The sequence below is a fragment of the Sus scrofa genome, chromosome 2 (genome assembly GCF_054392235.1).
Source record: "Sus scrofa isolate SSC_HxYL_T2T_F1_AM1 chromosome 2, Sscrofa_HxYL_maternal_Yorkshire_Landrace_v2.0, whole genome shotgun sequence".
Lineage (NCBI taxonomy): Eukaryota > Metazoa > Chordata > Mammalia > Artiodactyla > Suidae > Sus > Sus scrofa.
The window spans coordinates 145468345-145495617 of NC_139384.1; the positions used below are offsets into that span (position 1 = coordinate 145468345).

Consider the following 27273-nt stretch of genomic DNA (forward strand, 5'->3'; position numbering starts at 1 on the left):
TCTGTCTCTTCAATAAATGAAGGTGGGAAGACTGTACAGCCACATTCAGAAAAATGAAAATGGACCACTATCTTACATCATACACAAAGATTAACTCAAAATGGATTGAAGACCTGAAGCCAAAAAACAACTAGAGGAAAACATAGGCAGTAAGTTCTTTGACATCAGGCTTGGCAATGAGTTTTGGTTTTTGACACCAAAAGTGGAGGCAGCAAAAGCAAAAATCAACAAGTAGGGCTACATCAAACTAAAAAGCTTGTGCACAGCAAAGGAAACAATCAACACAATGAAAAGGCAACCTACTGAATGGGAAAAAATATTTGCAAATCATGTATCTGATAAGGGGTTTATATCCAGAATATATATATATAACTTATATAGCACAATAGCAAAAAACCGAAAAATCTGATTCTAAAAATAGGCAGCTAATCTAATTAGACATTTCTCCAAAGAAGACATGCAGATGGCCACTAGGTACACAAAAAGGTGCCCAACACCACTAATCATGAAGGAAATGCAAATCAAAACCACAATGAGGAGTTTTCTTATGGAGCCGCAGAAGGTTAAGGATCCAGCATTATCACTGCAGTGACTAACACTGCTGCTGTGGCTCAGGTTCGATCCTTGGCCCAGGAACTTCTGCATGCCACAAGTGTGGCCAAAAACAAAATAAAACAAACAAAAAACAAATGAGGTGTCACTGCATACATGTTAGAATACATCAAAAAGATAAGAAATAATGGAGTTCTTGTGGCTCGGCAGTAATGAACCCGACTAGTATTCACAAATATTCAGGTTCAATCCCTGGCTGCTTTCAGTGGGTTAAGGACCTGGCATTGCCATCATGTGGTGTAGGTTGCAGATGCAGCTCGGATCCCATGTTGCTGTGGCTATGGCATAGGCCGGCAGCTGCAGCTCCAATTCAACCCCTAGTCTGGGTATTACCATATGTCACAGGTGCAGCCCTAAAAAGAGAAAGAAAAAAAAAAAGCCAAGAAATAACAAGTATTAGCAAGGATATAGAGAAAAGGGAACCCCTGTGAAGTGTTGGTGGGAATGTAAATTGATGCGGCCACTATGGGAAACAGTATGGAGTTTCCTTTAAGAATTAAAATAGGACTACCATATTGATCCAGCAATTCCACTCCTGGGTATTTATCTGAGGAAAACAAAAAACACTAACTTGAAAAGATACACGTACCTCGTTGTTCACTGCAGCATTATTTACAATAGCCAAGACGGAGAAGCCCCCTAAGTGTCCATTAGCAGATAAATGGATAAAGAAAATGTGTCATGTATGAGTACATACACACACACAAGAAGGAAATCTTGCCACTGCAACAACATGGGATGCACTTTGAGGGCATTATGCTATGTGCAATAAGTCAAGCAGAGAAAGGCAAATGCTGTATAATTTCGCTTATATGCAGAATCGTAAAAAAAAAAAAAAAGACTAGCTCATAGATAGAGAACAGATTACAGATTGGCAGAGATGGAGGGTAGCAGTGAGGTGGGTGAATTGGATGAAGAATAGCCTAAGGCAAAAAAAATTCTAGTCATAAAATAAGCTGTGAGGATGTAGAGTATAGCATGGCCACTATAGTTAAGAATACTGTATTACATACTTGAAAGTTGCTAAGAAAGTAGATATTCAAAGTTCTCATCACAACAAAAAAATTTTACAACTATGTATAGTGACATCCATATGGATGCATCCTACTCAAAACTGTCAAAAAACAAAAGACATGGGAGTTCCCCTTGTGGCACAGCGGAATCAAATCTGATTGGTATCCATGAGGATGCAGGTTTGATCCCTGGCCTCGCTCAGTGGGTTAATGATCTGGCGTTGCTGTGGCTGTGCTGTAGGTTGCAGATGCAGCTCACATCCTGCATTGCTGTGGCTGTGGTGTAGGCCGGCAGCTATGGCTCTGATTCAACCCCTAGCCTGGGAACTTCAGTATGCCATGGGTGTGGCCCTAAAAAGGCAAAAATAATAAGAAGGAGAAAGACAGAAAGAATCTTAAAAGGAACAAGAGAAAGCAGTGATGAAGCCTCAATAAAATTAAAAGATGACTTTTCCTTAGAAACAGTGGAGACCAGAAGTCATACTAGGATGACATACAAAAAGGGCTGGATGAAACAGACTATAACGAAGAATTCTATATCCAGTAAGACTGTCCTTCAAAAACAAGAGAAAATAAAACATTTTCAGATAAACAAAAACTAAGATAATTTGTCTCCCCTACAGTACTAAAAGAAGAATCCTCTGGGCTGACACAAAAGAAAACCACGTGAAGAAAAAAATCCACATGAAAAAAAAAAAAAAAGCTATCCTGGGAAAAGCAAGATACACATTTTTCTCATGCGACATGGAACATTCCCTAGGATAGACCATATGTTGTGCCATAAAACAAGTCTCAAGAAATGTAATAAGTTTGAAATTGTAAAAAGTACGTTCTCCTACCACATTGGAATGCGATTAGAAAGCAGTAGCAGAAAGACATTTAGGAAGGTCACAAGTATGTGGAAATTAAAAGACACACTATTGGAGTTCCCACTGTTGTGCAGTGGGATTGGTGGCATCTTGGGAGGTCTGGGATGCAGGTTCAATTCCTGGCTCGGCACAGTGGGTTAAGGATTCAGCATTGCTGCAGCTGTAGCTTAGGTCACAACAGTGGCTCAGATCTGATCCTGGCCCAGGACCTCCATATGCTGCAGGGTGGCCAAAAAAGAAAAAAATAAAAAGACATTTTTAAATAACTAGTAGGTCAAAGAAAAAATTACAAGGAAAATGAGAAAAGATTTTGAGATGCATGAAAATGAAAACACAACATCCAAAACTTAGGGGGCTGCATTTAAAAAGAAAAAAACGATCTCAAATCAAAACCTACCCTTCCTACTAAAAATTGAATGTTTGCATTCTGCTGTGGTGTAGCACTTTAAGGATCCGGCATTGTCTCTGGGGTAGTGTGGATTCAATGCCCAGCCTGGCACAGTGAGTTGAGGATCTGGCATTGCTCCAGCTTGGGGTATAAGTTGCAGCTGTGGCTAAGATTCAATCCCTGGTCCTGGGCCAGGAAGAATGGGATTAGCACTCTTATAAAAGAGACTCCAGAGTCTCCCCTTACCCTTTTCCCCACAGCAAGAGAATGACCGTCTATGAACCAGAAAGCTGGCCCTCGCCACACACCAAATTTGCCAATGCCTTGATCTTGGACTTCCCAGCCTCCAGAACTGTTATAAGTAAGTTCTTGTTTAAGTTACACACTAGTATTAAAATAAAAATACCAGTCTATGGTATTTTTCAAAAACAGCCCAAATCAGAAGTACCCCAAGAGTAGAATACTGCTGTAACAACCCATAGAATATACCAAAAGCCAATATGTACATGAGAAAATGTCCAACATTAGTAATCTTTAGGGAAATGCAAGGCAAAGCCACAATGAGTTATCACCTCACATCTATTAGGATGGCTATCAAAAAAAAAAAAAAAACAGAAAATGTGTTTGATGAAGATGTGGAGAAATTGAAACACTTGTGCACCGTTTGGTGGGAAAATAAAACGGTGTAACCTCTATGACAGTTCTCCAAAAATTAAAAGTAGATTACCAAAATGATCCCCTTCAGGGTACATTTCCAAAAGAACTGAAGTCATGAGGTCATACTGACATAAGTACATAATTATGTAAATGAAAGAGGGACAAGGAACAGCTCGCTCTCTCGCTCTCTCGCTCTCTCTTTTCTTTTTAGGGCCACATCTTTGGCATATGGAAGTTCCCAGGCTACGGGTCAAATTGGAGCCACAACTGCCAGTCTATACCACAGCCATAGCAATGCCAGCTCCAAGCCGCATCTGTGACCTATGCTGCAGGTTGTGGCAACGCCGGATCCTTAATCCACTGAGCGAGACAGGGATCGAATCCACATCCTTGTGGATACTAGCCGGGTTCTTAACCCACTGAGCCGCAACGATAACTCCCAGGAACAGCTCTTTTTATAGCAGAATTATGAATGATAGATGTAGAAGAACAGAAAATAACACAGTAAAAATTACTTCAGACAAGATCCATTGATGGATGGTAATATTAGTTGGTACAAATTTGAGGAGAAATAGAGTTTTTGTAATGGCCACACCCATGGCATATGGAAGTTCCCATGCCAGGGATCAAATCCAAGCCACAGCTGTGAGCTACTCCACAGCTACAGCAATGCTGGATCCTTTGGCCCACTGTGTTTCAAACCCACAACTCTGCAGGAACCCAATCACTACACTCGGATTCTTAACCCACTGTGCCACAGTAGAAACTCTGAAACAGAATTTATATAGCCTCAAACGATCTCAATATATTTATCACCTAAAAGAGAAATAACTTTATAGTGGAAAAACCTGGTAGAAACCAGTTTAACCATGTGATTGAGGTCAACACCGCTATTATGAGACATACTGGCATCATGAACCCTGTGACAGGCACTGAAAAGAACACAATCTCATTTCTTTTGTGGGTTTTTTTTTGTTTGTTTGTTTGTTTTTGTCGTCTTTTTTTTTTTTTTTTAAGGGCTGCACACACGGCATATGGAGGTTCCCAGGCTAGGGGTATAATTGGAGCTACAACTGCTGGGCTGTAGCTCAGCAGCTGTTCACAGCAATGCTGGATCCTTAACCCACTGAGCTAAGCCAGGGATCGAACCCACAACCTCATGATTCCTTAGGATTCATTTCTGCTGTGCCCCAATGGGAACTCCTGCAATCTCATTTCTGTGATATTCTTGCCAAAAATGTGTAACTTCGTTTCAGTTATGAGGAAACATCAAGAACATCAGAATTGAGGGACATGTGACAGCATAAGTGATCAACCCTGAAAAGTGTCGAGGTTGTGAAAGACAAGAAGAGACTGAAGAACTGTTACAGACTGTAGAAGACTAAGGGGAACTAATAACTAAATGCAGTGTGGGTTCCTGGGTTAGAACTTGGAACAGGAAAAGGAGAGTAGTGGATATACTGTTACAGTGAGAATAAGGTCAGTAGTTTACTTAATGATACTAAATCAGTGTTAATTTTCCTGTTTTTTGCACTATGATTATTGTATCCACTGTATCACATGTTGTATTATTTGCAATTATTTGCTTAAAATATGTCTTCTACACTAGGTTGAATATTTACAAAGGCAGAGATTTCATTTTTGTTTAGGAATGAAATACTTTTCACATACATATACAGCTGTTAGAATGACAGATAGCAAGATATTACAGTGATTATTATCTGGGTGCTGAAATTATGGGGGATTCTCCTTTGCACATCTCACTTTATACAACATTTCTGTGAATTTTTTAAAATGCAGAATACTGATACTGGGAAATGCTTGTCATTATTTTAACTGGAAAAAAAGATGGTCAGAGTTAGAGAGTATTATCTCATTTTTGCGACACAATATATAAACGTGCATAGAAAAAGGACTGTTGATAGCTACTGAGGTGCTGGAGTTGCTCAGCGGAAAAGAATCTGACTAGGAACCATGGAGACGCAGGTTCGATCCCTGGCTTCAGTCAGTGGGTTGAGGATCCAGTGTTGCCATGAGCTGTGGTGTAGGTCGCAGATGTAGATCGGATCTGGCATTGCTGTGGCTGTGGCACAGGCCAGCAGCTACAGCTCCGATTAGACCCTTAGCCAGGAAACCTCTATATGCCACTGGTGCGGCTCTAAAAAACATATATATAGATACTGAGGTGATATCAGTGTCAGGTCAGAGAGGTGCAAAGTTGGTATTTCCTTCTCATCACTTAGCTCTTTAATAAATTCACTATATTAAAGATATATATTCCCTAGAGTTCCTGTTGTGGCTCAGTGGGTTAAAAACCTGACTAGTATCCATGAGGATTTGAGTTTGATCCCAGGCCTTGCTCAGTAGATTAAGGATCTGGCATTGCCACAAGCTGTGCTGTAGACTGCAGATGTGGCTCAGATCTGGTGTTGCTGTGGCTATGGCATAGGCCAGCAGGTGCAGCTCTGATTCGACCCCTAGCCTGGGAACTTCCATAAGTGGCAGGTGCCACTATATATATATATATATATACACACACACACACATACACATACACACACACACACATATATGAAAAGTGTCAAGGTTATGAAAGACAAGAAAAGACTGTAGAACTGTTACAGACTACACAAGACCAAAGGGAACTAATAACTAAATGCAATGTAGGTTACTGGATTAGGATATATATATTCCCTGTAAGTTGGTATAACCACTATGGAAAACAGTATGGAGGTTCTTCAGAAAACTAAATATAGAATGACCATATGATCCAGCAATCTCACTCCTGGGCATATATCCAGACAAAACTATAATTCAAAAAAGATGCATGCACCCCTATGTTCATCACAGCACTATTCACAATAGCCAAGACATGGAAACAACCTAAATGTTCATCGAGAGAAGAATGGATTAAGAAGATGTGTTACATATATACAATGGAATACTACTCAGCCATAAAAAAGAATGAAATAAAGCCATTCGCAGCAATATGGATGCAACTAGAGTTTCTCATATTAAGTGAAGTAAGTAGGAAAGAGAAGGATAAGCACCATAAGATTTCATTTATATGTGGAATCTAGAACATGGCACAAATGAACCTATCTACAAAACAAAAATAGACTCACAAACATAGAGAACAGACTTATGGTTGCCCGGGGCAGTGGAAAGGGAATGGGATGAACTGGAAGTTTGGGGTTAGTAGATGAAAACTATTATATTTAGAATGGATAGGCAATAAGTTCCTACTCTAGAGCACAGAGAACTATACCTAATCCCGCGGACAGACCATGATGGAAAGCAAGTATTTATAAAAAGAATATATATATATATATATATATATATATATGAATGACTGAGTCACTGCTGTACAGCAAAAATTGGCACAACATTGTAAATCAACTATAATTTTAAAAATTAAAAAAAACATATATTCCTAGTAAAAACAATGAACACAAACTCCTATGTGATAATCCAGTAAGATGACAGTAGCAGAATCTTTAAAAGGTTTAAGTCCACCCAAATGGGAGAAAGGGACAATAATAACAGCATCCTGAAGGGCAGAAAGCAGACTGACAGCAGGTAGGTAGTCTACTTGAATGACCCAGGACAAATGAATCCTACGCCAGCTACAGAGAAGCTGAGACCAACTCTGCTGTGCAGATTCCTCAAACTCTCAGAAATAGGCAGAAGACCAAGTACCTCTGGACATGGAGTGGTGAAAATAAGTTGGAACTTGATTTAAGAAGCAGTTAAGGGAGTTCCCATCATGGCTCAGTGGTAGTGAACCCAACTACTATCCATGAGCATGCAATTTTGATCTCCGGCCTCGCTCAGTGGGTTAAGGATCCAGCATTGCCATGAGCTGTAGTGTAGGTCACAGATGTAGCTCAGATCCTGTGGCTGTGGCGTAGGCCAGTAGCTATAGCTCCTATTCAACCCCAAGCCTGGGAACTTCTATATGCCAAGGGTGTGGCCTTAAAAGACAAAAAAAAAGAAGAAGAATAGTTAAATCCCCACTTCCACTCCTCAAGTTGAGTGACCCCACTTGAGCTGAAGATGAGAGTGTTTTTTCTCTGGAGAGGGTATCAAAGAAACACTGGGCAGAGTTAAGGGTGTTCTAGTTGTGCTGAAATCAGGGCACTAAATGAATAATTAACAGATGCTTGTAGGAGTTTTCACTGTGACACAGTGAGTTAAGAATCTGACTATAGTAGCTTGGGTTACTGCAGAGGTGTGTTCAATCCCTGGCCTGGTGTGGTGGGTTAAAGGATCTGGCACTGCCACAGCTGCAGCATGGGTCACAGCTGCAGCACAGATTCAATCCCTGGCCCAGGAATTTCCACATGCCTTGGGTGTAGCCATTAAAAAAAAAAAAAAAAAAAAAAAAAAAAAAACAGATGCTGCAGGGTTCCCTTGCAGCTCAGCAGGTTAAGGATCTGGTATTGTCACTGCTGTAGCTCTGGTTAAAGTCGTGGCATGGATTCAATCCCTGGCCCAGGAATTTCCACATGCCACAGGCAAGGAAAAAAAACAGATGCTTGGATTCCCATGCCCAGCTCTCTATCCACCCTTGGCTGGATCAGTCAGCCTAGAGACATGGTGATTCTTTTCTGGGGAAGTCACTCTGTTACCAAAAAATGACCTAAAGATGCTGGAGTGGGAGGCCTCCCAATGAAACAACAAGCCAGCAGCCCTCTAGTGAACACCACCACCACACACATTCAAGGCTTTCAAATCTGCTGTTGGCCTCCACTCTTAAATATGATCAGGGTGTCCAGGATCCCCTGACATACAAGCAAAGTCCATAATATGAGAGAAAAAGATCAAAGTAGTTTTTTTCTTTTTTTAGGGCTGCATACAGAAGTTCCCAGAGCTAGGGTCAAATCAGAGCTGCAGCAGTCAGCCTACGCTACAGCCACAGCAATGCCAGATCCAAGCATACACCACAGCTCGCAGCAATGCCGGATCCTTAACCCACCGAGGCAGGCCAGATATTGAACCGGCATCCTCATGGATATTAGTTGGTTCATAACCCACTGAGACACAATGGGAACTCCCAAAATAATTTTTTTAAAGGTGGAGTTAATAAAGACCATGCAGACAGAAACGTAAAAGAATACAAATTATCAGTAAAATTTTCAGATTGCAAAAAGATACCCATCAATGAAATGAGAACTTGGTGCTATTAGACACATACATATTCCAGAGAAGGGAAAAAATTTTAACAAGAAAAAGATAAAATTAGAGCACCAGGAGGTATATAATTTAAAGAGGTAGTTCCAATAATAGAAGAGAGAGGAAAAATCATAAGACATTTTTAAATGTCCCAATCTAAGTTTGAATATAGAAATATTTTCTTATAAAAGTGAGAAAAAGTAAGACACAAAAGATATATAGGATGCTACCTAACGTGTATGAACAACAAAAAAAATAAGACCATATATCACAGTTGCTTTTATTTCTATAAACTCAGGATACACCAAAAAAAAAAAAAAAACTAATAAAAATAGTTATTTGTGAGGGGCTTGAGGCATTTCACTGAGTTTTTTTCATATATATAGCTTTGATTTTTGAGCCATATGAATGGAATACCTATTCAAAATTAAAAGTAAAAATTAAATTATTCTTCAAGAACCAGTATTGAGGTAGGGAGACCTGAACTACAACTGATGAGGTGAGAGATAAAACTACAACTGAAAGATAAAAACTCCAGGGGACCCAGTCAGGGTGAGGGGGGCACATTTTTAAGAGTCTTGCCTCCAGGATCTCATCAGTTCCTCACAGTTAATATCAGAAAAATCACCTCATGCTGGAGGCAACGGGAAGGAAAATGAAACATTTTGAAATATGCCAGAGCATTCTATTCTGGTTAACAAATCTGCCCTCAGGAGGAAAAAACTAACCAGACCCTAATTTGCTGGAGTTTTATCAGAGGCTAACGGACCTAGGAGAAGAGAAGTACCCATTTCCAGCTGGCTCTCACCTTCCAAGTCAGGGAAGGGTAAGACCAGCCCACTCTAGCCATCCTGTCCCACTGAGGGTGTGAGGTTCATAGTCTAGAGGAATAAGCTCACTAAAAGAGTAAGACCTATTACTCATAGGACTATAGAAAACAACCCACACACAGAACTTACCATTATATTACTAAAGGCATATTTATAGCAATTCTTTTTACCCAATACATCATGTCTGGCTATCAAGAAAAAATTACCAGACATACCAAAAGGCCAAAAACGCAACTGAAAGAGGGAGCAAGCAGGAGAACCCGACTCAGATGTGGCAGGGAGGTTGGGATTATCAAGCCAGGAATTTAAAACAATTATGATTAGTAAGGGCCTTAATGGATAAAATAGGATGCAAGAATGGATGTGCAATGTAGGTAGAGAAATGGAAATTCTAAAAATGAACCAAAAAGAAATGCTAGAGAACAAAAACAATGTAAGAGAAATGAAGGATGCCTTTGTTTTTCTTATTAGTAGAATGGACATAGCTGAGCAAAGGAATCTCGAGGCTTGAGACTATCTCAGTAGAAACCACCAAAACTGGGAGAAAAAAAAAATATATAAGGTGGAGGTGAGGAGAATTGCGGCACAACTTCTAAAGGTTATAATCAGAATTCCAGAAGAAGAAAGGAGAGCAGAAGAAATATTTGAAAAAATAATGATGGGAAAATTCCCCAAATTTACGTCAGACACCAAACCACAGATCCAGGAAGCTGAGAGTACACCAAGCAAGATAAATGCCCACCTCCTATGCCTCTTCAGACACACCTGGGCATACCATTTTCAAAATAGAGAAAACCAAAACCAAAAACCTAAAAGCAGCCAGGAGGAGGTATGGGGGAGGAATGTCTTACCTAGAGAAGAACAAAGATAAGAATTACATCTGCTTCTCTTCAGAAACCAGGCAAGCAAGAAGAGAGTGGAGTGAAATGTTTTAAGTGCTCAGAGGGACCAACCTAAAATTCCATACCCATGCAAAATTACCCTTCAGAACTGAAGGAGAAATGAAGACTTTATCAGGCAAACAAAAACTGTGGGAATCTATTGCTAGTAGACTGGCCTTGCAAGAAATAAAAAATTTTTAGAGAGAAGGAAAATGATAAAACTCAGATCTACAAAGAAAGAACATCAGAGAAGGAATAAGTGAAGTTAAAATACAAACATTTATTTTTCTTATTCATAGCTGATATGACACCAATTTGTTCAAAATAATAGCAACAATGTATTTGATTATATATGCCCATATATAAATAAATACACACACACAGACAGAGTCAGCCCCCCATATCCACAAGCTCTGCAAACAGGTGCAAGGGCTGACTGTAAGGGATTTCAGCATGGGTGAATTTTTTTTTCTTTTTTATCTTTTTAGAGCCACACGTGTGGCATATGGATGACCCCAGGCTAGGGGTTGAATGGGAGCTGCAACTGCTGGCCTATGCCCCAGCCACCAGCATCTGTGCATGTTGGTATCTGCAGAGGATCCTGGAACCAATCCCATGTGGATACTGAGAGATGACTATACACATACATAAGCTCTCACACACACAAAACGAGTAACAACAATGAAATAAGAAATAAGAGGAGTTCCCGTCGTGGCGCAATGGTTAATGAATCCGACTAGGAACCATGAGGTTGCGGGTTCGGTCCCTGCCCTTGCTCAGTGGGTTAACGATCTGGCATTGCCGTGAGCTGTGGTGTAGGTTGCAGACGCGGCTCGGATCCCGTGTTGCTGTGGCTCTGGCGTAGGCCGGTGGCTACAGCTCCGATTCAACCCCTAGCCTGGGAACCTCCATATGCCGCCGGAGCAGCCCAAGAAATAGCAACAACAACAACAACAGCAAAAAGACAAAAAAAAAGACAAAAGACAAAAGACAAAAAAAAAAAAATAAGAGAAATCAGAATTATTCTGTTATTACAAGGTACACTACCCATGAAATGGTGAAGTGTAATTTGAAAGTGAACTTGGGTTAATTGTAAATGTATACTGGCAACTCTAGGGCAACCACTAAAAAAAAATTTTAAAGCATAAGTGATGTACTAATAAAGGTGAGAAAATTGAAGCACATAAAATGCTTGATTAAAACCACAAAAGGTTTGATGCAACTAGAGATTATCAGACTAAGTGAAGTAAGTCAGAAAGACAAAGACAAATACCACATGATATCACTTAGATGTGGAATCTAAAATGTGGCACAAAGGAATATATCTACAGAACAGAAACAGACTCACAGACAGAGAGAACAGACATATGGTTGCCAATGGGAAGAGGAGGGATAATGGAATATCCTGGGAGTTTGAGGTTAGTGGATGCAAATTATTACATTTAGAATGGATAAATAATAAGATCCTAACTGTATAGTACAGGGAACTATATCCAATCTCCTGAGATAGACCATGATGGAAAATAATATAAAAAAGAATTGGGGAGTTCCCGTCATGGCTCAGTGGTTAACAAATCCGACTAGGAACCATGAGGTTGCAGGTTCGATCCCTGGCCTTGCTCAGTGGGTTAAGGATCTGGCGTTGCCATGAGCTGTGGTATAGGTTGCAGATGCGGCTTGGATCCCACGTTGCTATGGCTCTGGTGTAGGCCAGCGGCTGCAGCTCCGATTGGACCCCTAGCCTGGCAACCTCCATATGCCGCAGGAGCGGCCCAAGAAATGGCAAAAGGACAAAAATAAATAAGTAAACAAAAAGAATATATATACATGTGTGAATATATATACACACACATATATATATGACTGAGTCACTTTACAGCAGAAATTAGCACAACACTGTAAATCAATTGTATTTTTATTTAAAAAACAAAAAAAGGCAGCAAAGAGTGGAAGACAAAAATAGCAACAAAGAATGAGGGCAAAAAATAAATAGCAGTTAATAGTAAATATTACTTCAACTGTATCAATAATCACTTTGAATACCCATGGCCTAAATGCAACAATTATTTCAGAGTAGGTCAAGAAACAAGACCAATCCATAAATCTACTTTGAATATCAAGACATATATAGAATAAAAGTAAATTGATAAAGATGTACTATGATAACACTGACCAAAAGAAAGCAGGAGTAGCTATATTAGGATTAATAATATATTAATTTCAGAGAGAACAGATATCATACCAAGGGAATTTATCAGAGATAAAAAGAAAATGATAAAAGGAGTCAATTCTCTAAGACAACATATCAATTCTTAAAGTGTATCCCCTTAAATATCAGAGTGTTAAAATGCATAAAGTGAAAACTAATAGAACTGCAAAGAGAAATAGATGAATCCAGTATTATAGTTGGGGGACTTCAATATCCCTTTATCAGAAATGAATGGATTCAGTAAGAACATAACTGAATTCAACAGCTCCATCAATCAACTGGATATAATAAACATCTATAGACTACTTCATCCAACAACAGTAGAATGTATATTCTTCTTGAGGTCACACAGAAAGTTCAGCAAGATAGACTACCATTTTGGACCATAAAACACACCTCAACAAATTTGGATTAATAGACATCATATAGGATACAAAATTAATACACAGAAATTGATGGCATTTCTATACACTAACAATGAAAGATCAGAAAGAGAAATTAGGGAAGCAATCCCGTTTACCATCGCATCCAAAAGAATAAAATACCTAGGAGTAAACCTACCTAAAGAGACAAAAGACCTGTACTCTGAAAACTATAAGATGCTGATGAAATAAATCAAAGATAACACAAATAGATGGAAAAATATACCATGCTTGTGGATTGGAAGAGTTAATATTATCAAAATGACTATACTACCTGAGACAATATAAAGATTCAATGCAATCCCTATCAAATTACCAAGGACATTTTTCACAGAACTGGAACCAAATATTTTAAAGTTTATTTGGAAGCACAAAAGATCCAGAATAGCCAAAGACATCCTGAAAAAGAAAAATGGAGCTGGAGGAATCAGGATCCCTGACTTCAGACTACACTACAGAGCAACAATCAGCAAAACCATATAGTACTGGCACAAAGACAGAAATATAGATCAGTGGAACAGGATATAAAGCCCAGAATTCAACCCACACACCTACAGCCAACTAATCTATGACAAAGGAGGCAAGAATATACAATGGAGAACAGCTTGTTCAAGAAGTGGTGCTGGGAAAACTGGACAGCCACATGGAAAAGAATGAAACTAGAACACTCCCTAACACCATACACATAAATAAACTCGAAATGGATTAAAGACCTAAATATAAGACCAGACACTATAAAACATAGGCCAAACACTCTCTGACATAAACAACAGCAATATCTTCTCAGATCCACCTCTTAGAGTATTGACAATAAAAACAAAAATAAACAAATAAGACCTAATCAAACTGAAAAGTTTCTGCACAGCAAAGGAAACCCTAAACAAAACAAAAAGACAACCCACAGAATGGGAGAAAATATTTGCCAATGAATCAACTGACAAGGGGTTAATCTCCAAAATTTATAAACACCTTCTGCAGCTCCATACCAAAAAAACAAACAACCCCATCAAAAAATGGGTAGAAGATCTAAACAGACAGTTCTCCAAAGAAGACATACAGATGGCCAAAAAACACATGAAAGAATGTTCAACATCACTCATTATTAGAGAGAAGCAAATTAAAACCGCTCTGAGGTACCACCTTACACCAGCCAGAATGGCCATCATCCAAAAGTCTACAAATAATAAGTGTTGGAGAGTGTGTGGAGAAAAAGGAACCCTAGTACACTGTTGGCGGGATTGTAAATTGGTGCAACCACTGTGGAAAGCAGTATGGAGATTCCTCAGAAAACTAAACATAGAACTACCATTTGATCCAGCAATCCCACTCCTGGGCATCGATCCAGAGAAAACCATGACTCGCAAAGACACATGTACTCCGATGTTCACTGCAGCACTATTTGCAATAACCAAGACTTGGAAACAACCTAAATGTCCATCGACAGAGGAGTGGATCCAGAAGATGTAGTACATATACACAATGGAATATTACTCAGCCATTAAAATGAACGAAATACCAGCACTTTTAGCAACATGGATGGACCTAGAAATTATCATGCTAAGTGAAGTCTGCAATGAGACACCAACATCAAATGTTTTCACTGACATGTGGAATCTGAAAAAAGGACAGACAGAACTTCTTTGCAGAACAAATACTGACTCACAGACATTGAAAAACTTATGGTCTCTGGAGGAGACAGTTTGGGGGGTGGGGGGATGTGCCTGGGCTGTGGGATGGAAATCCTGTGAAATTGGATTGTGATGATAATTATACAACTACAGATGTGATTAAAAAAATAAAAGAAAAAAAATAGAAACATATAATGCCTCCTCTCAGACCACAGTGGCATTAAACTAGAAATTGGTAACAGAAAGAAAGCTGGAAAACTCCCAAATGTATGGAGATTAAACAGAACACTTCCAAATAACATATGGGTCAAAGAAAAAAAAATTTCAAGCGAAATTAAACAATATTTTTTTAACTAAATGAAAACACAACTTATCAAATTTTGTGGTATGTAATGAAAGCAGTGCTTAGAATATTTATAGCACTGAAAACATACATCAGAAAAGAAAAAAGATAAAAAATCAATCATCTAAACTTCTACCTTAGGAAAGTAGAAAAAGGAGAGCAAATTAAATCCAAAGAAAACAGAAGAAGTAATAAGTATTAGAGCAAAAATCAACAAAACCAAAAGCTGGTTCTTTGAAAAGATCAATAAAATCGACAAGCCAGGCTAACTAAGGAAAAAGAGAGAACAAAAATTACTAATAACATGAATGAAAGAGAGATGTCACTACAGATCCTATAGACATTAAAAGGATAATAAAGGAATGAAATGAACAACCCTATGGCCACAAATTTGATAACTTAGATGAAATGGACCAATTCCTTGAAAGATACAATCTGCCGAAACTCACACAAGAAGAAAGAGGCAATCTATATGAGCCTATATCTATCAAATAAACTGAATAATATTATTAACCTTCCAAAACAGAAAGCACCAGGCCCAGATGGGTTCATTGGTGAATTTGACCAAGCATTTAAGGAAGAAATTATACAAATTCTCTACAATATCTTCCAGAATATACAAGAAGAGAGAATGCTTCCTTACTCATCATATGGGGCCAGCATTACCCTAATACCAAAACAAAGACATTACAAGAAAAGAAAAGGAAAAAAAACCCTCAGGTCAGTATCTCTCATGAACACAGATGCAAAAATCCTCAACAAAATATTAGCAAATTAAATCCAACAATGTATACAAAGAATTATACACCACCACCAAATTGGATTTATCCCAGATATGCCAGGCTGCTTCAATATTCAAAAAACAATTAAAGAAAAAAATCACATATTCACATTAATAGATGCAGAAAAGCATTTACAAAATCCATCACACATTCATGATAAAAAGTCTCAGTAAACTAAGAATAGAGAGGAGCTTCCTTGAGTTGATGAATATCTACAAAAACCTACAGCTAATGTCATACTTCATAGTGAGAACCTTGAAGTTTTCCCTTGATGATCAGAAGAAACAAGGCAAGGATAGCTCCTCTCACCATTGCTGTTCAACATAATACTAGAAGCCTAGCTAATGGAATAAGACAAGGAAAGGAAATTAAAAGTTAAAAGTATATGGAGTGGGAAAAAAGGAAACTTTGTTGATTACACAATCATCTTAGTGTAAAATCCAAAAGAATCAATAGAAAATCCTAGAATTTTAAGCAATTATATCAGGGTTGCTGGGTACAAACTTAATAAACAAAAGTTGATTACTTTCCTATATACCAGCAACAAACAAGTGGAAACTGAAATAGTGTTTACATTAGCACTCCCAAAATGAAATACGTAGGTGTAAACCTAACAAAATATGTACAAGATCTATGTGAGGACAACTACAAAATTCTGATGAGAGAACTCAATAAACAAAATAAGTGGAGAGGTAGTCCATGTTCATGGATAGGAAGAATCAATATTTTCAGGATATCAGTTCTTCCCAGATTGATCTATATAATTAAGCGATCCCAATCAAATTTCCAACAAGTTATTTTATAGATATCAAAAAACTGATTATATAAAGTTTATATGGAAAAGATCCAAACATTAAAGGAGAAGTACAAAGTTGGAGGACTGACAGTGCCCAAATCGAGACAGTATGGTATTAGCAAAAGAATAGACAAATACATCAATGGAACAGAACAGAAAGCCCATAAATAGACCCACACAAATATAGTCAACTCAACTTTGGCAGAGGAACAAAGGGAATACAGGAAGCAAAGATAATCTTTTCAACAAATGATGCTGGAACTGGATGTCCACAGGCACAAAATACAGATATAGACAGAGACATCACACCCTTCCCAAAAATTAACTCAGAATGGATCACAAACCTGATTGTAAAACACAAAACTATAAAACTTTTCAAAGATAACACAGGAGAAAATATACATAACTTTGGGTTTGGTGATGACTTTTTCATGCAACACCAGAGGCATGATCCATGCAAATAACTGATAGGCTGCATGTCATTAAAACTAAAAATTTTTGCTGTGCAAAAGACACTGTCAAGAGAATGAAGACAAGCCACAGACTGGGAAAAAAATATCTGCAAAAGATATCAGATAAAGAACTGTTAACCAATATATTTTTTAAAAACCCTCTTAAAAATCAACAATAAGAAAATAAACAACCCAATTTTAAAAGGGTGCCAATGACCTTAACAGACACCTCACCCAAGAAGATATAAAGATAGCAAATAAGCATATGAAAAGATGCTCCACATCATATGCCATCAGGAAAATGCATATTAAAACAATAGTCAGATACAATTACACATTATCAGAATGAGCAAAATCCAAAACACTAACACCACCAAATTCTCATGAGGATGTAAAACAACAGGAAGTCTCATTCACTGCATGTGGGAATGCAAAATGGTGCAGCCAGTTTGGAAAACACTTTGACAGTTTCCTAGGAAATTAAACATACTCTTACCATGTGATCCAATAACTGCATTCTTGGATATTTACACAAATAAATTGAAAACTTATGTCCACAAGAAAACTTGCACATAGATGTTTAATAGCAGCTTTATTCATAATTGCCAAAATTCGATGCAACCAAGATGTCCATCTGTAGGTGACTGAACAAATAAACTTGGTACCTGCAGACAACAGAATACTACTCTGTGCTAAAAAGAAATGAGCTGTCAAGCCATGAAAAGACATGGAGGAACCATAAATTCATATTATTAAGTGAAGGAACCAATCTGAAAAGTCTACATAATGAATGATTCCAACTATATAATTGGAAAACACAAAACTATGGAAAGAATAGAAAGATCGGTGGTTGTCAAGGGTTAGGAACAAAGATAGGATGGATAATAGAGGAGCACAGAGGATTTTTTAGTGTGATAAAACAACTTTGTATATACACAGCAGTGGATACATGACATTAAAATTGGTTGAAACCCATAGAATGTACAACACCAAGAGGTGAACCCTAAGGTAACCTTGGACCCAGGGTGATAATGATATGTTCATCAATTTTAACAAATGTGCCACTCTGATGCGGGATGAAGATAATGGGTGGAAGGCTATGTGTTGTGGGGGTAGGGAGTTTATGGAAATTCTCTGTACTTTCTACACAATTTTGCTATGAATTTAAAACTACTCTAAAAAATAAAATCTATTTTAAAAAAAAAAAAAAAGCAATGGCTTTACAGTAATTTTTTGTTTTAATTTCATTTATTTATTTTTCTTTTTTGGCCTCCCTGCAGCATATGGAATTCCAAGGCAAGGGATCAGATCTGAGCCACAGTTGCAACTTATGCCATGGCTGCAGCAAAGCTGGATCCTTTAATCAACTGTGCCGGGCTGGGAATCGAACCTGCGCCCTGACACTGCAGAGACACCAAGGATCCTGCTGCATCACAGCAGGAACTCCACAATAATTTTTTAAATAAAATAAATAAAATACTAACAGAAATTTTAAGGCGGTTTTTTTGTTTTTGTTTTTTACCAGAATGGCCATCATCCAAGTCTACAAATAATAAATGCTGGAGAGGGTGTAGAGAAAAGGAAACCTTCCTGCACTGTTGGTGGGAGTGTAAATTGGTATAACCACTATGGAGAACAGTATGGAGGTTCCTTAAAAAACTGAAAATAGAGTTACCATATGATCCTGCAATCCTACTCCTAGGCATATATCCAGAAAACATTTGAAAAGCCACATGCACCCCAGTGTTCACAGCAGCACTGCTTACAATAACCAAGACATGGAAGTAACCGAAATACCCATCAACAGATGAATGGGTAAAAAAGATGTGGTACAATTACACAACAGAATATTACTCAGCTATTAAAAAAATAAAATAATGCCATTTGCACCACCATAGATGGACCTAGAGATTATCAAACTAAGTGAAGACAGAGAAAGATACATATTATATGACATCATTTATATGTGGAATGTAAAAAAAAAACAGCATAAATGAACTTATTTACAAAACAGAAACAGACTCACAGACATAGCAAACAAATTTATGGTTACCAAAGGGGGGGGGGAATAAATTAGGAGTATGGGATTAACAGATACACACTACCATCTATAAAACAGATAACCAACAAGGACCTACCGTATAGCAAAGGAACTATATTCAATATCTTTTAATAAGCTATAATGGAAAAGAATTTTAAAATAAAATAATACACATATAAACTGAATCACTTTGCAGGACATCTGTAGCCAAAACAATATGGTAAATCAACCATACTTCAGTAAAAAAGATTTTCTAAAAAAGAAAATTTGGGGAGTTCCAATGCGGTTCATTGGGTTAAGAATCTGATGTAGCCTCCATGAGGATGCAGGTTTGATCCCTGGCCTTGCTCAGTGGGTTAAAGATCTGGCATTGCCATGAACTGTGGTATAGGTCTCAAATGTGGATCGGATCCTGCGTTGCTGTGGCTGTGGTGTAGGCCAGCAACTGCAGCTCCGATTCAACCCCTAGCCTGGGAACTTCCACTGGAAGATAGGAGACAATAGCACAGGTATTCAAAACGAAGGAAAATTATTTCCCTGCCTGAAATTCTGTGTTTATTTGGATGTGTTCCCCTCAAGAAAGAGGAATAGCTGGGATGCAAGGGACAAGAGAGCCACATAGCAGAGAGGCAAAGGGAACTCCCAGGCCGAATGACAGGAGACTCAGCACGCCAGCTATAGAGAAATTGTCAGAGAGCAGCTGTTCATGTCAGAGCAGGTCAGCAGGCTCTAGAGGAGACTTTCCTGGGAAGATGCAATTGTGAGAGTAACTGATTTACCCAGATCCTTTGAAAGGAGATTTAGCGTTAAGCCACCGAGAGGAACATAGAAAAACTAAGCAAAAGGAAAAACAAGTTTGGAGGGAAAATTAATCTTAGCTCGATACATGTTTCAGCTGAGAATATACTGGCATAATTATGTAAACAGCAAACAAGGCTTTTGACTGACCCAAATTATGATCTATACATTTTGGTAGAATGAGGGGGGCAAAAAAAGGAAAGATGCAGGGGAAGGACGGTAAAGAGAGAGAATTAAATATTCATCGTAAACCACAGATAACTCATGCATCTGAAAATTGAGAAACCTATGGATATGGAGGTGGTATATAGCAAAAGAAGCAGTTAAGGTTCCTTTGGAGAAGGGGCCAAAGGGGTGGGGGCAGGGAGATGCTTGTCAAGAGCTGGAGGCTCTGAGATTCTATCCCACTTGCATGCTAACCATTCAGCTTGCCACAGTTTCATGGAGGCTGACAGAAGACACGACTCCAGGGTCAGAGAGAACAGTTTATTAGACACACCACTAGTATTAGAATATTATCTTTTATTTGGTTCCCTGAACCCCAATTCTCAGAGTGGTGCCAAGAGAGCCAGAGTACAGAGTGGGTTGTGTTACAGGAGAGGAAGCCTGAGCTTCCAGAACCTGAATTGCTATTTATGGAAAGTGAGCCTGCCTACCCTTTGCTTTAGAGGAAGATGCTGTCTCTTCCAAGTTTGTTTGCCATGCAAACATCTCTAAAAAGTTTGTAGGGAATGAAGTAGGACGGTCAGTGCCTCATTCATAAGACATGCAGACCAAGAAAGAAATGATTCTCAAAAATGCTCTTTTCCATAATCAACCTCCTCGAATTAATTTTTTAGAATTACAAGCACAGATAACTTTGATAAAAATGAAAATGTACTGAGTTAGATATTTTACATTATTAAAACATCTCACCTAACTCTTACTCCTACTGACTGGTTATCTCTTCTTTCCAAAGGAGAGACAAAGTCAAGGGAGAAAAAAAATGCGTAAGAAAGTTTTCTGAAACTTCACGCAGGGCGGGCTGGACCCCAGGAAGGGCGATCCCAACCCCAGCGAACCGATCCGGAACCGATCCCATCCGTGGCGAGAGCCCCGGCCTTCTGTAGCCCTGGCCTCCCATCGGGGCGGGTTCCTCCACTCCCTGAGCGCCAGGTTCTGGACCAGTAAAACCCAGACCAGATGGCGCAGCGTCGCGGCTGGAGGAGAGCTGCAAGCTACGGGTGTCAAGTGCCCGGAGCAGCTCCTTTGTACTCTGTGTTGATCGCCAGGATCTGGAGGTGAACCGAACCCCGCCGAAAATTTCAAAATAGCATCGTGGATGACTGACTAGCCAGCGGGGCCTCGGAGGGCCAGGGCAGGAGGACGGTCAGACAGCTCGAAGGATCTCCGGCCCGGGGGACCCGCACACCCTCCCCTGGCTGGTGCGCTCGGACCTCTGGCTCCCACCCTGGCTGCTCCCCCTGCGCAGCCCCAAGCCCGGTGGGCGTGGCGGTGGGAGTGGGTGCTTCGAGGCTCCCCCGAGAAGCGGGTCTGCGCTCTCACTCCTTCCTCCCCGCACCCGCACCTCCTGTGGCCACAGAGGGGACCAGCGCTGCGCAGATCCCGTTTATCAGCCCCATCTCCCATTACATAATGTGGCGCCTATCTCCCGGGCATCGCCGTGACCGCGAGCCTTCTCCCACGCGCTTGCTCACAGCTCCCCGCTCGGTTTTGCCGGTCCTGGCGGGGGAGAGGGGGCCGATCCACTCATCTTGGCACAGCCCTCAGGGGCTCTTCACTCCCTCCCCCAACACAGAGACCCCACGGGAGACGCTACTGATCCTATTCTGCAGTTGAGGAAACCGAAGTCACACAAACAGATGGCAGCCCTCTGGGCACTGGGTGGGGAAGCCCTGAAGGGTGGGGAGCCCTTGGACCTGCGGTTGTGCTGGGAAGCCTGGGGCTAGGAGAGAAGCGAGGGTGGGAATCGTGGTACCAGGGAGAGGAGGGGGTGGGCAAGGCCGGCAGCCTCCTGAGCAGGAGCGCCAGCGCCCCGTGGAGGACCCTTAGGGGAGCTTGAGCCCCACTGGGATGGGGCAGAGGGAACCCGAGCAGGCCGGGAGGGGATGTGGAGGGGAAAGGCACTGGCCCAGGGGAGGAAGTGGGTGAAGGAGAGCGCCTGACATCAGCACCTAGTAGGCAAATGCTGCGGCCACAGCTGCGCACGGTTCTGGGAGGAGTTCTTGAGAAATGAAGGAAAAGCTGGGAAATGGCTACGTGCCAGCGTCCCTGCAAGGTGTGTGTGTGGGGGGGGGGGGGGGGGCTGCTGCTCACAAGGGACATTGGAGTGGGGGCAGGCCCAGGAGTCACACTTCGCAGCCCTCAATCTGCAAGGGAAGTGTGAAGCCTCAGAGGGCAGAGGTTGGTTCTCACTGACAGCCGTGTATCAGCGGTGCCCAAGGTCTCTTCAGGGCTGAGGCTGGGTCTGCCTCCTCCAGCCCTGCCCACAGAGGCCTTCCCAGGAGGATGGGTCCACACTGAAGGTGTGGCCCAGGCACCCAGGGTCCAGGCCGCCTGTGCTGAGAAATCATGAAAACAACTTCTGGAAAGACACATCCCAGGAGAAGCCCTGACTCTGACTGGATCTTTCAACAGAGGCTTGGGGATCCGAACTTCTATAATCCTTCCCACGGTGGGGGCCAACAGGGACTCAGATGGGCAAACGAAGTGGACTGCACTCTCCCCTTCTATCTGGTTCGAAGTTTGAATCCAGAGCAAGCATGGCTTTAGTAACGTAACAGATAAATTCACTGAAAAAATAAAACCCGCAGATTCCCACATGTGATAGACTGTGGTCGTGGCACTGGTCACCTCAAGGGGTCTGAGGGCAGGAGGGCAGGCACTCAGGACAGTGGGCTAAAGTGCCAGGGTTCCAGCTGGCATGACTGACACCAGGCCACCCTCAGGGCCTCTCGCCTACCCCTGCAGGAAGCCCATCCATATCTTAGAAAGGGGCCCAGACCCCCCTCAGGAAGAAATCCACAAGAAATCAAATTCTTTCCTTTATGCGATGCTGGATTTTCCACAAAGTAAAATCAAGATGAGTAAAGATGTGGTTTCTAGATAATGCCCGACAGAGCGGAGACCAGGGTGTGAGGCGTCACTCCTTGGGCCTATAAATGCTGTCACAGAGGCCAAGGCCACAAGCTGCTCAGCTTAGGCCAGCCTACAAGTCTGCTCCTCACTCCTCCTGTGCTGGCTCCAGGCTCCATGGCGCTCTGGTTGACTCTGGTCATTGCTCTCACCTGCTTTGGTGGCCTCGCCTCCCCAGGCCCTGTGCCTCCCCACTCTACAGCCCTCAAGGAGCTCATTGAAGAGCTGGTCAATATCACCCAGAACCAGAAGGTGAGTGCCTGCTGGCCAGATGCCAGCTCCGAGGGTTTGGGGATGGGGGACACTCAGGAAGGGGATTGGTCATGGTCTGGGCCGCGAAGGTTGGGCCTGGTCCTAAGATGTCTGTGGGTCAGGAAGAAGCCTCAAGGACTAGGAGATGAGCTTGGCCTTGAGGGAGAGGAGCCAGGCCGGGGGTGGGGGGGTGTAGCAATACGGACGGACCCATGAAAGAATTTGGCAGAGCCCCCAAGGACCACTTCCTCTCCTGGCCTGGCCCTGCCTGACATGTCCAGCTCCTATTCAGCCGTTACTGCACAGAGGCAAACAGAGAAGGGCTGGCACCCGCCTAGAACTATTTGGCATTTGCCAACGGGATGTGAAGGCAATAATGGGCCGTTATTCACAGCATCTTAGTTAAGCTCATTCTTACGGAAGAATTCATTAGCAGAGTCAGCTCCTTTGCCCAGTGGGATGGCTCACACTTTCTGAGCACTGATAATGTGCCAGGCCCACTGCTGGGGGCTTTACAGCTCATTTAATTGCTGCCAACGACCTCAAGAAGCAGATATGATATCCCATTTGACAGACTAAGCTTCAGTGAGGTTAACTGACAAAAGTCAGATAAGAACCAGTACTGGCTGATACCAGAGTGCTGGTGTTGGGAGCTGGAGTGTCCCCGATTCAGAAGGCAGGCTGATCAGAGCCTAGACCCCCACTCCTTCCTAAGCCATTAGGCCACCCTCTCCCTCACCCGACCCTGCCCTGGGCCTTCCCTGCAGGCCTCCTGCTGACGGCCCGTGTCACCTGTCCTGCCATGGCTATGGCAAGCTTCACACAAAACTTGTCCCCTCACTGGCTGTGTCACTCACATTTTCCTCTCCCAGCCCCAAGATCCTGTACAACAGGTCTCCCCCACTGTGAAGAGCAGGGAACCAAGTTCAGGAACTCTGAAGGTCCCAGGCCTGCCCCGGCTCTCCTGGGGATGCTTGGGGGGCTATCCGGGGGGAGGCCTGGGACCCTGCCGGCACTCAGCCTCCTGTCCTCTGCTCCCCAGACACCCCTATGCAACGGCAGCATGGTGTGGAGCGTCAACCTGACCACCAGCATGGTGAGGACCTGGACACTGCGGGGAGGTGGCTGAGGCTGTGGCCCTCGCGGGCTTGTCTTCTCTGAGCCTCGCTCACACGGCCAGGGCGGGCGGGGGGCGAGGGGTGGTTGTTGTCCAAGCTTCAAGGGCTACCCTCTGCCCCCACATAACCTGGGCCCCTCCCACCAGCCAGACCCGCCTCCTCCAGGCGGCCCAGCCCCCTTCCTCCTGCAAACTCACTAAACCCACCTCCGCCTGACGCCTGACTCGCTGGTGCTCTCCTCCCAGCAGTACTGTGCCGCCCTGGAATCCCTCATCAACATCTCCGACTGCAGCGCCATCCAAAAGACCCAGAGGATGCTGAGCGCCCTCTGTTCTCACAAGCCCCCAAGCGAGGTAAGCCTCCCCCGCCCCCCACCACCACCTGCGTCCCCGCATCCACATCTGCCAGCCCTGGGCTCACCGCAGGAGCTTCAGGGGAACCTGGCTGAGCAAGCGAAGCACAAAGCCCCCCACCACCACCCGGGCTGTGGAAGCAGGGACGTGCCCTTGGGATTTCCCTAGCCCTCACCCTGAGGGTTCCTGACTCCTACCCGAGCTTCCGTTTGACATGTGTAACATGTGGCTAAGAACCATACCCACCTCACGGGGGCTTTTGTGAGGCTTAAACCAGCCCCCCCGCCGCAACCCCCACCCCGGGAAAGCCCCTGGTGGATGCGGGTTGTCCTCACTCTGGCGTCCCACTAACACGCTGGCCTCTTTGTCCTGCAGCAAGTTCCTGGCAAGCACATCCGAGACACCAAAATTGAAGTGGCCCAGTTCGTAAAAGACTTGCTCAAACATTTAAGGATGATTTTTCGCCACGGGTAGTTCAGATGAAGCATGAAAAAGAGCACTGATCTTTGCAGAGGCAGCCCTTTACCATCTAAGATGCGGATTCATTTTTCTTCCAGATGTCAGGAACTCACTGGGGAGAAGGGAGAGGGGGTTAGGGGGGGGGGGTAAGATTTCCTTAGCTTAGACTTGAGCCTGTGCTGTCTGCCTTGAGCCTAGCCGACCCCAGCTGCCCTGTGCCTGTGGTGCCCAGGGCTCAGCTTGGGGGCCTCCTCCATCCGGGGCTCTGCGCTCAGGGGACGAGGATGGCATCGCCCCACACGACCTCTCCTTGCCAGACATGGTGAGGAGGCATCGGCTTGACACGGGGGCAACTGAGGCAGAGAGCAGCCAGGCACATTTCTTCTCGGCCTTATTTATTATTGTGTGTTATTTAAACAAGTGTTTTTGTCTGTACCGGGCATAGGGAGGGACTGTTACTGCCAGAACTTAGAGCCAAGGGCCTGGAGACCTGGGGCTGCAGCACCACAGCAGCGGGCATCAGGAATCTCTGGCAATAAGTACTGTATGCATACATTTGCTACCTCACAGGGGTCCTGGGGCCGAGGCAGGGGACAGGAGAGAAGGCCAGGGTGGCCGCTCTTGTCTGCCAGCCAGCACTCGGCCCTCAGCCAAGTAATTTATTTTGTCCTTGTATTTAAAGTTAAGTATTAAAATATGTTATCAAAGAGTTAATATATAGAAGAGCAGCCTAGAACACTGCATATAGTGTATATGGACTTGGGGTAGGGGTGGGGGTCACTAAGTTGTTTCACTGACTATGTCAATCAAGCTGGAAGCCAGAAATAAAGATGGTGATAAGAGACTTGACCATGTTTGCCCTTTTTTGGGGTGGGGGGGATGCCTTTGGAGACACAGACTTGTGTTCTTAGAACGTTGAGGAACTCCTCTAGAGACTGGCCAGTTGGAGGGACAGTGGGAGACAAGACCAGGGCTGAAAGAAAGCCAGCCAGCCTCTGGGGAGAGGGGACCTGGCCAGCAGGAAGTGCCCCCACTGGCACCTGCAGGAAGGTGGAAGGAGCATGGGCCAGGGTGTCGGGGTTCAAGGAGGGTGTCTGGAGCAGGTGGAAACCTTGGAAGTCATCTCACGACTACAGCCCTTGATGAGTGGCCGGCCTGGGTCAGGCCTCCGGGGTCACCCTCATAACCCCCCAGGGCTCCGGGAAGAGAAGACGGCAGCCAGTAAGGAGCAAAAGCCAGGATGTGCACCCCAAACTCACTCCAATTCCAAACCCCACACGCTTTACTACTCTGCCTTCCTCCGTCAAAATGCCATCTGGCCTGAATGCAAGACCTTTATAAGACTGTCACCAGCCTGTGTGGGCACCACCCCTGATGGGAAGCTCACTACTTCCTCTCAGGACACAGCCCATTCAATGTCTGGATACCTCTTGTCACTAGAGAGTGCACACCCACCACCTCTGCGAACAAAGACACACCAGGGACTTGTGGCCCCTGGACAGTGGAGTGACTGAGATGGAGAACCAAGGTCGCAGGGCCCGGATCGGACTGCTCCTCCAAGCAGGTCTGTGTGTTTCTCCCTTGGCCCAGGTCAGTACGTGGAGGGTGGGATACGGCAGGCCTCAGAGGGGCACAGCGAACAAGCAGGCCTGGCAGCCGCGGTTGTTCCTGGGTCTGGTTGGACAGGATCCTTCTCGCGGTGGGTGGTGGGTCATCGGAGACGGGTCTCCAATGCTGAGCGGCAGGGAGGCGCCCTCCACGGAGAGCCCAGAGCCCTGCGGAAACATCTACAATGATGCACCCAAGTCAGTGGAGGCAGCCACTCAGGGGCAGAGGCAGCTCGCGCCGCACGCGACTCAGGCAGCAGCAGCCACGGCGGGACTTGTCCAGGGGGCAGATGACCAGCCCCTTCACCAGCCCCAGTGGAGGTGAGGGAAGAAGCCCACATCAAGTGCGCAGGGATGTGGGGATGTTGGGCCTGGGGAGGGGAGACCCGGGAGGGGGCAGGAGCTGACTGCCCGGGGCGGGGGTAGGGGTGGGGCATGGACTGCCTCTGTGCC

General features: G+C 43.3%; 2 protein-coding genes across 4 annotated transcripts in view; one reads left to right on the forward strand and one right to left on the reverse strand.

The window, feature by feature from the left end:
• Positions 1-27273, reverse strand: part of KIF3A (kinesin family member 3A) — a 137497-nt gene that overhangs the window by 17124 nt on the left and 93100 nt on the right. The window lies entirely within an intron of this gene.
• On the forward strand, positions 23039-26057 carry IL13 (interleukin 13). 2 transcript variants are annotated; one of them, XM_005661643.4, is made up of 4 exons: positions 23039-23283; positions 24326-24379; positions 24650-24754; positions 25130-26057. In XM_005661643.4, the coding sequence occupies exons 1-4, from the start codon at positions 23149-23151 to the stop codon at positions 25226-25228; spliced, it is 393 nt and encodes a 130-aa protein (XP_005661700.1). In that variant the 5' UTR covers positions 23039-23148; the 3' UTR covers positions 25229-26057.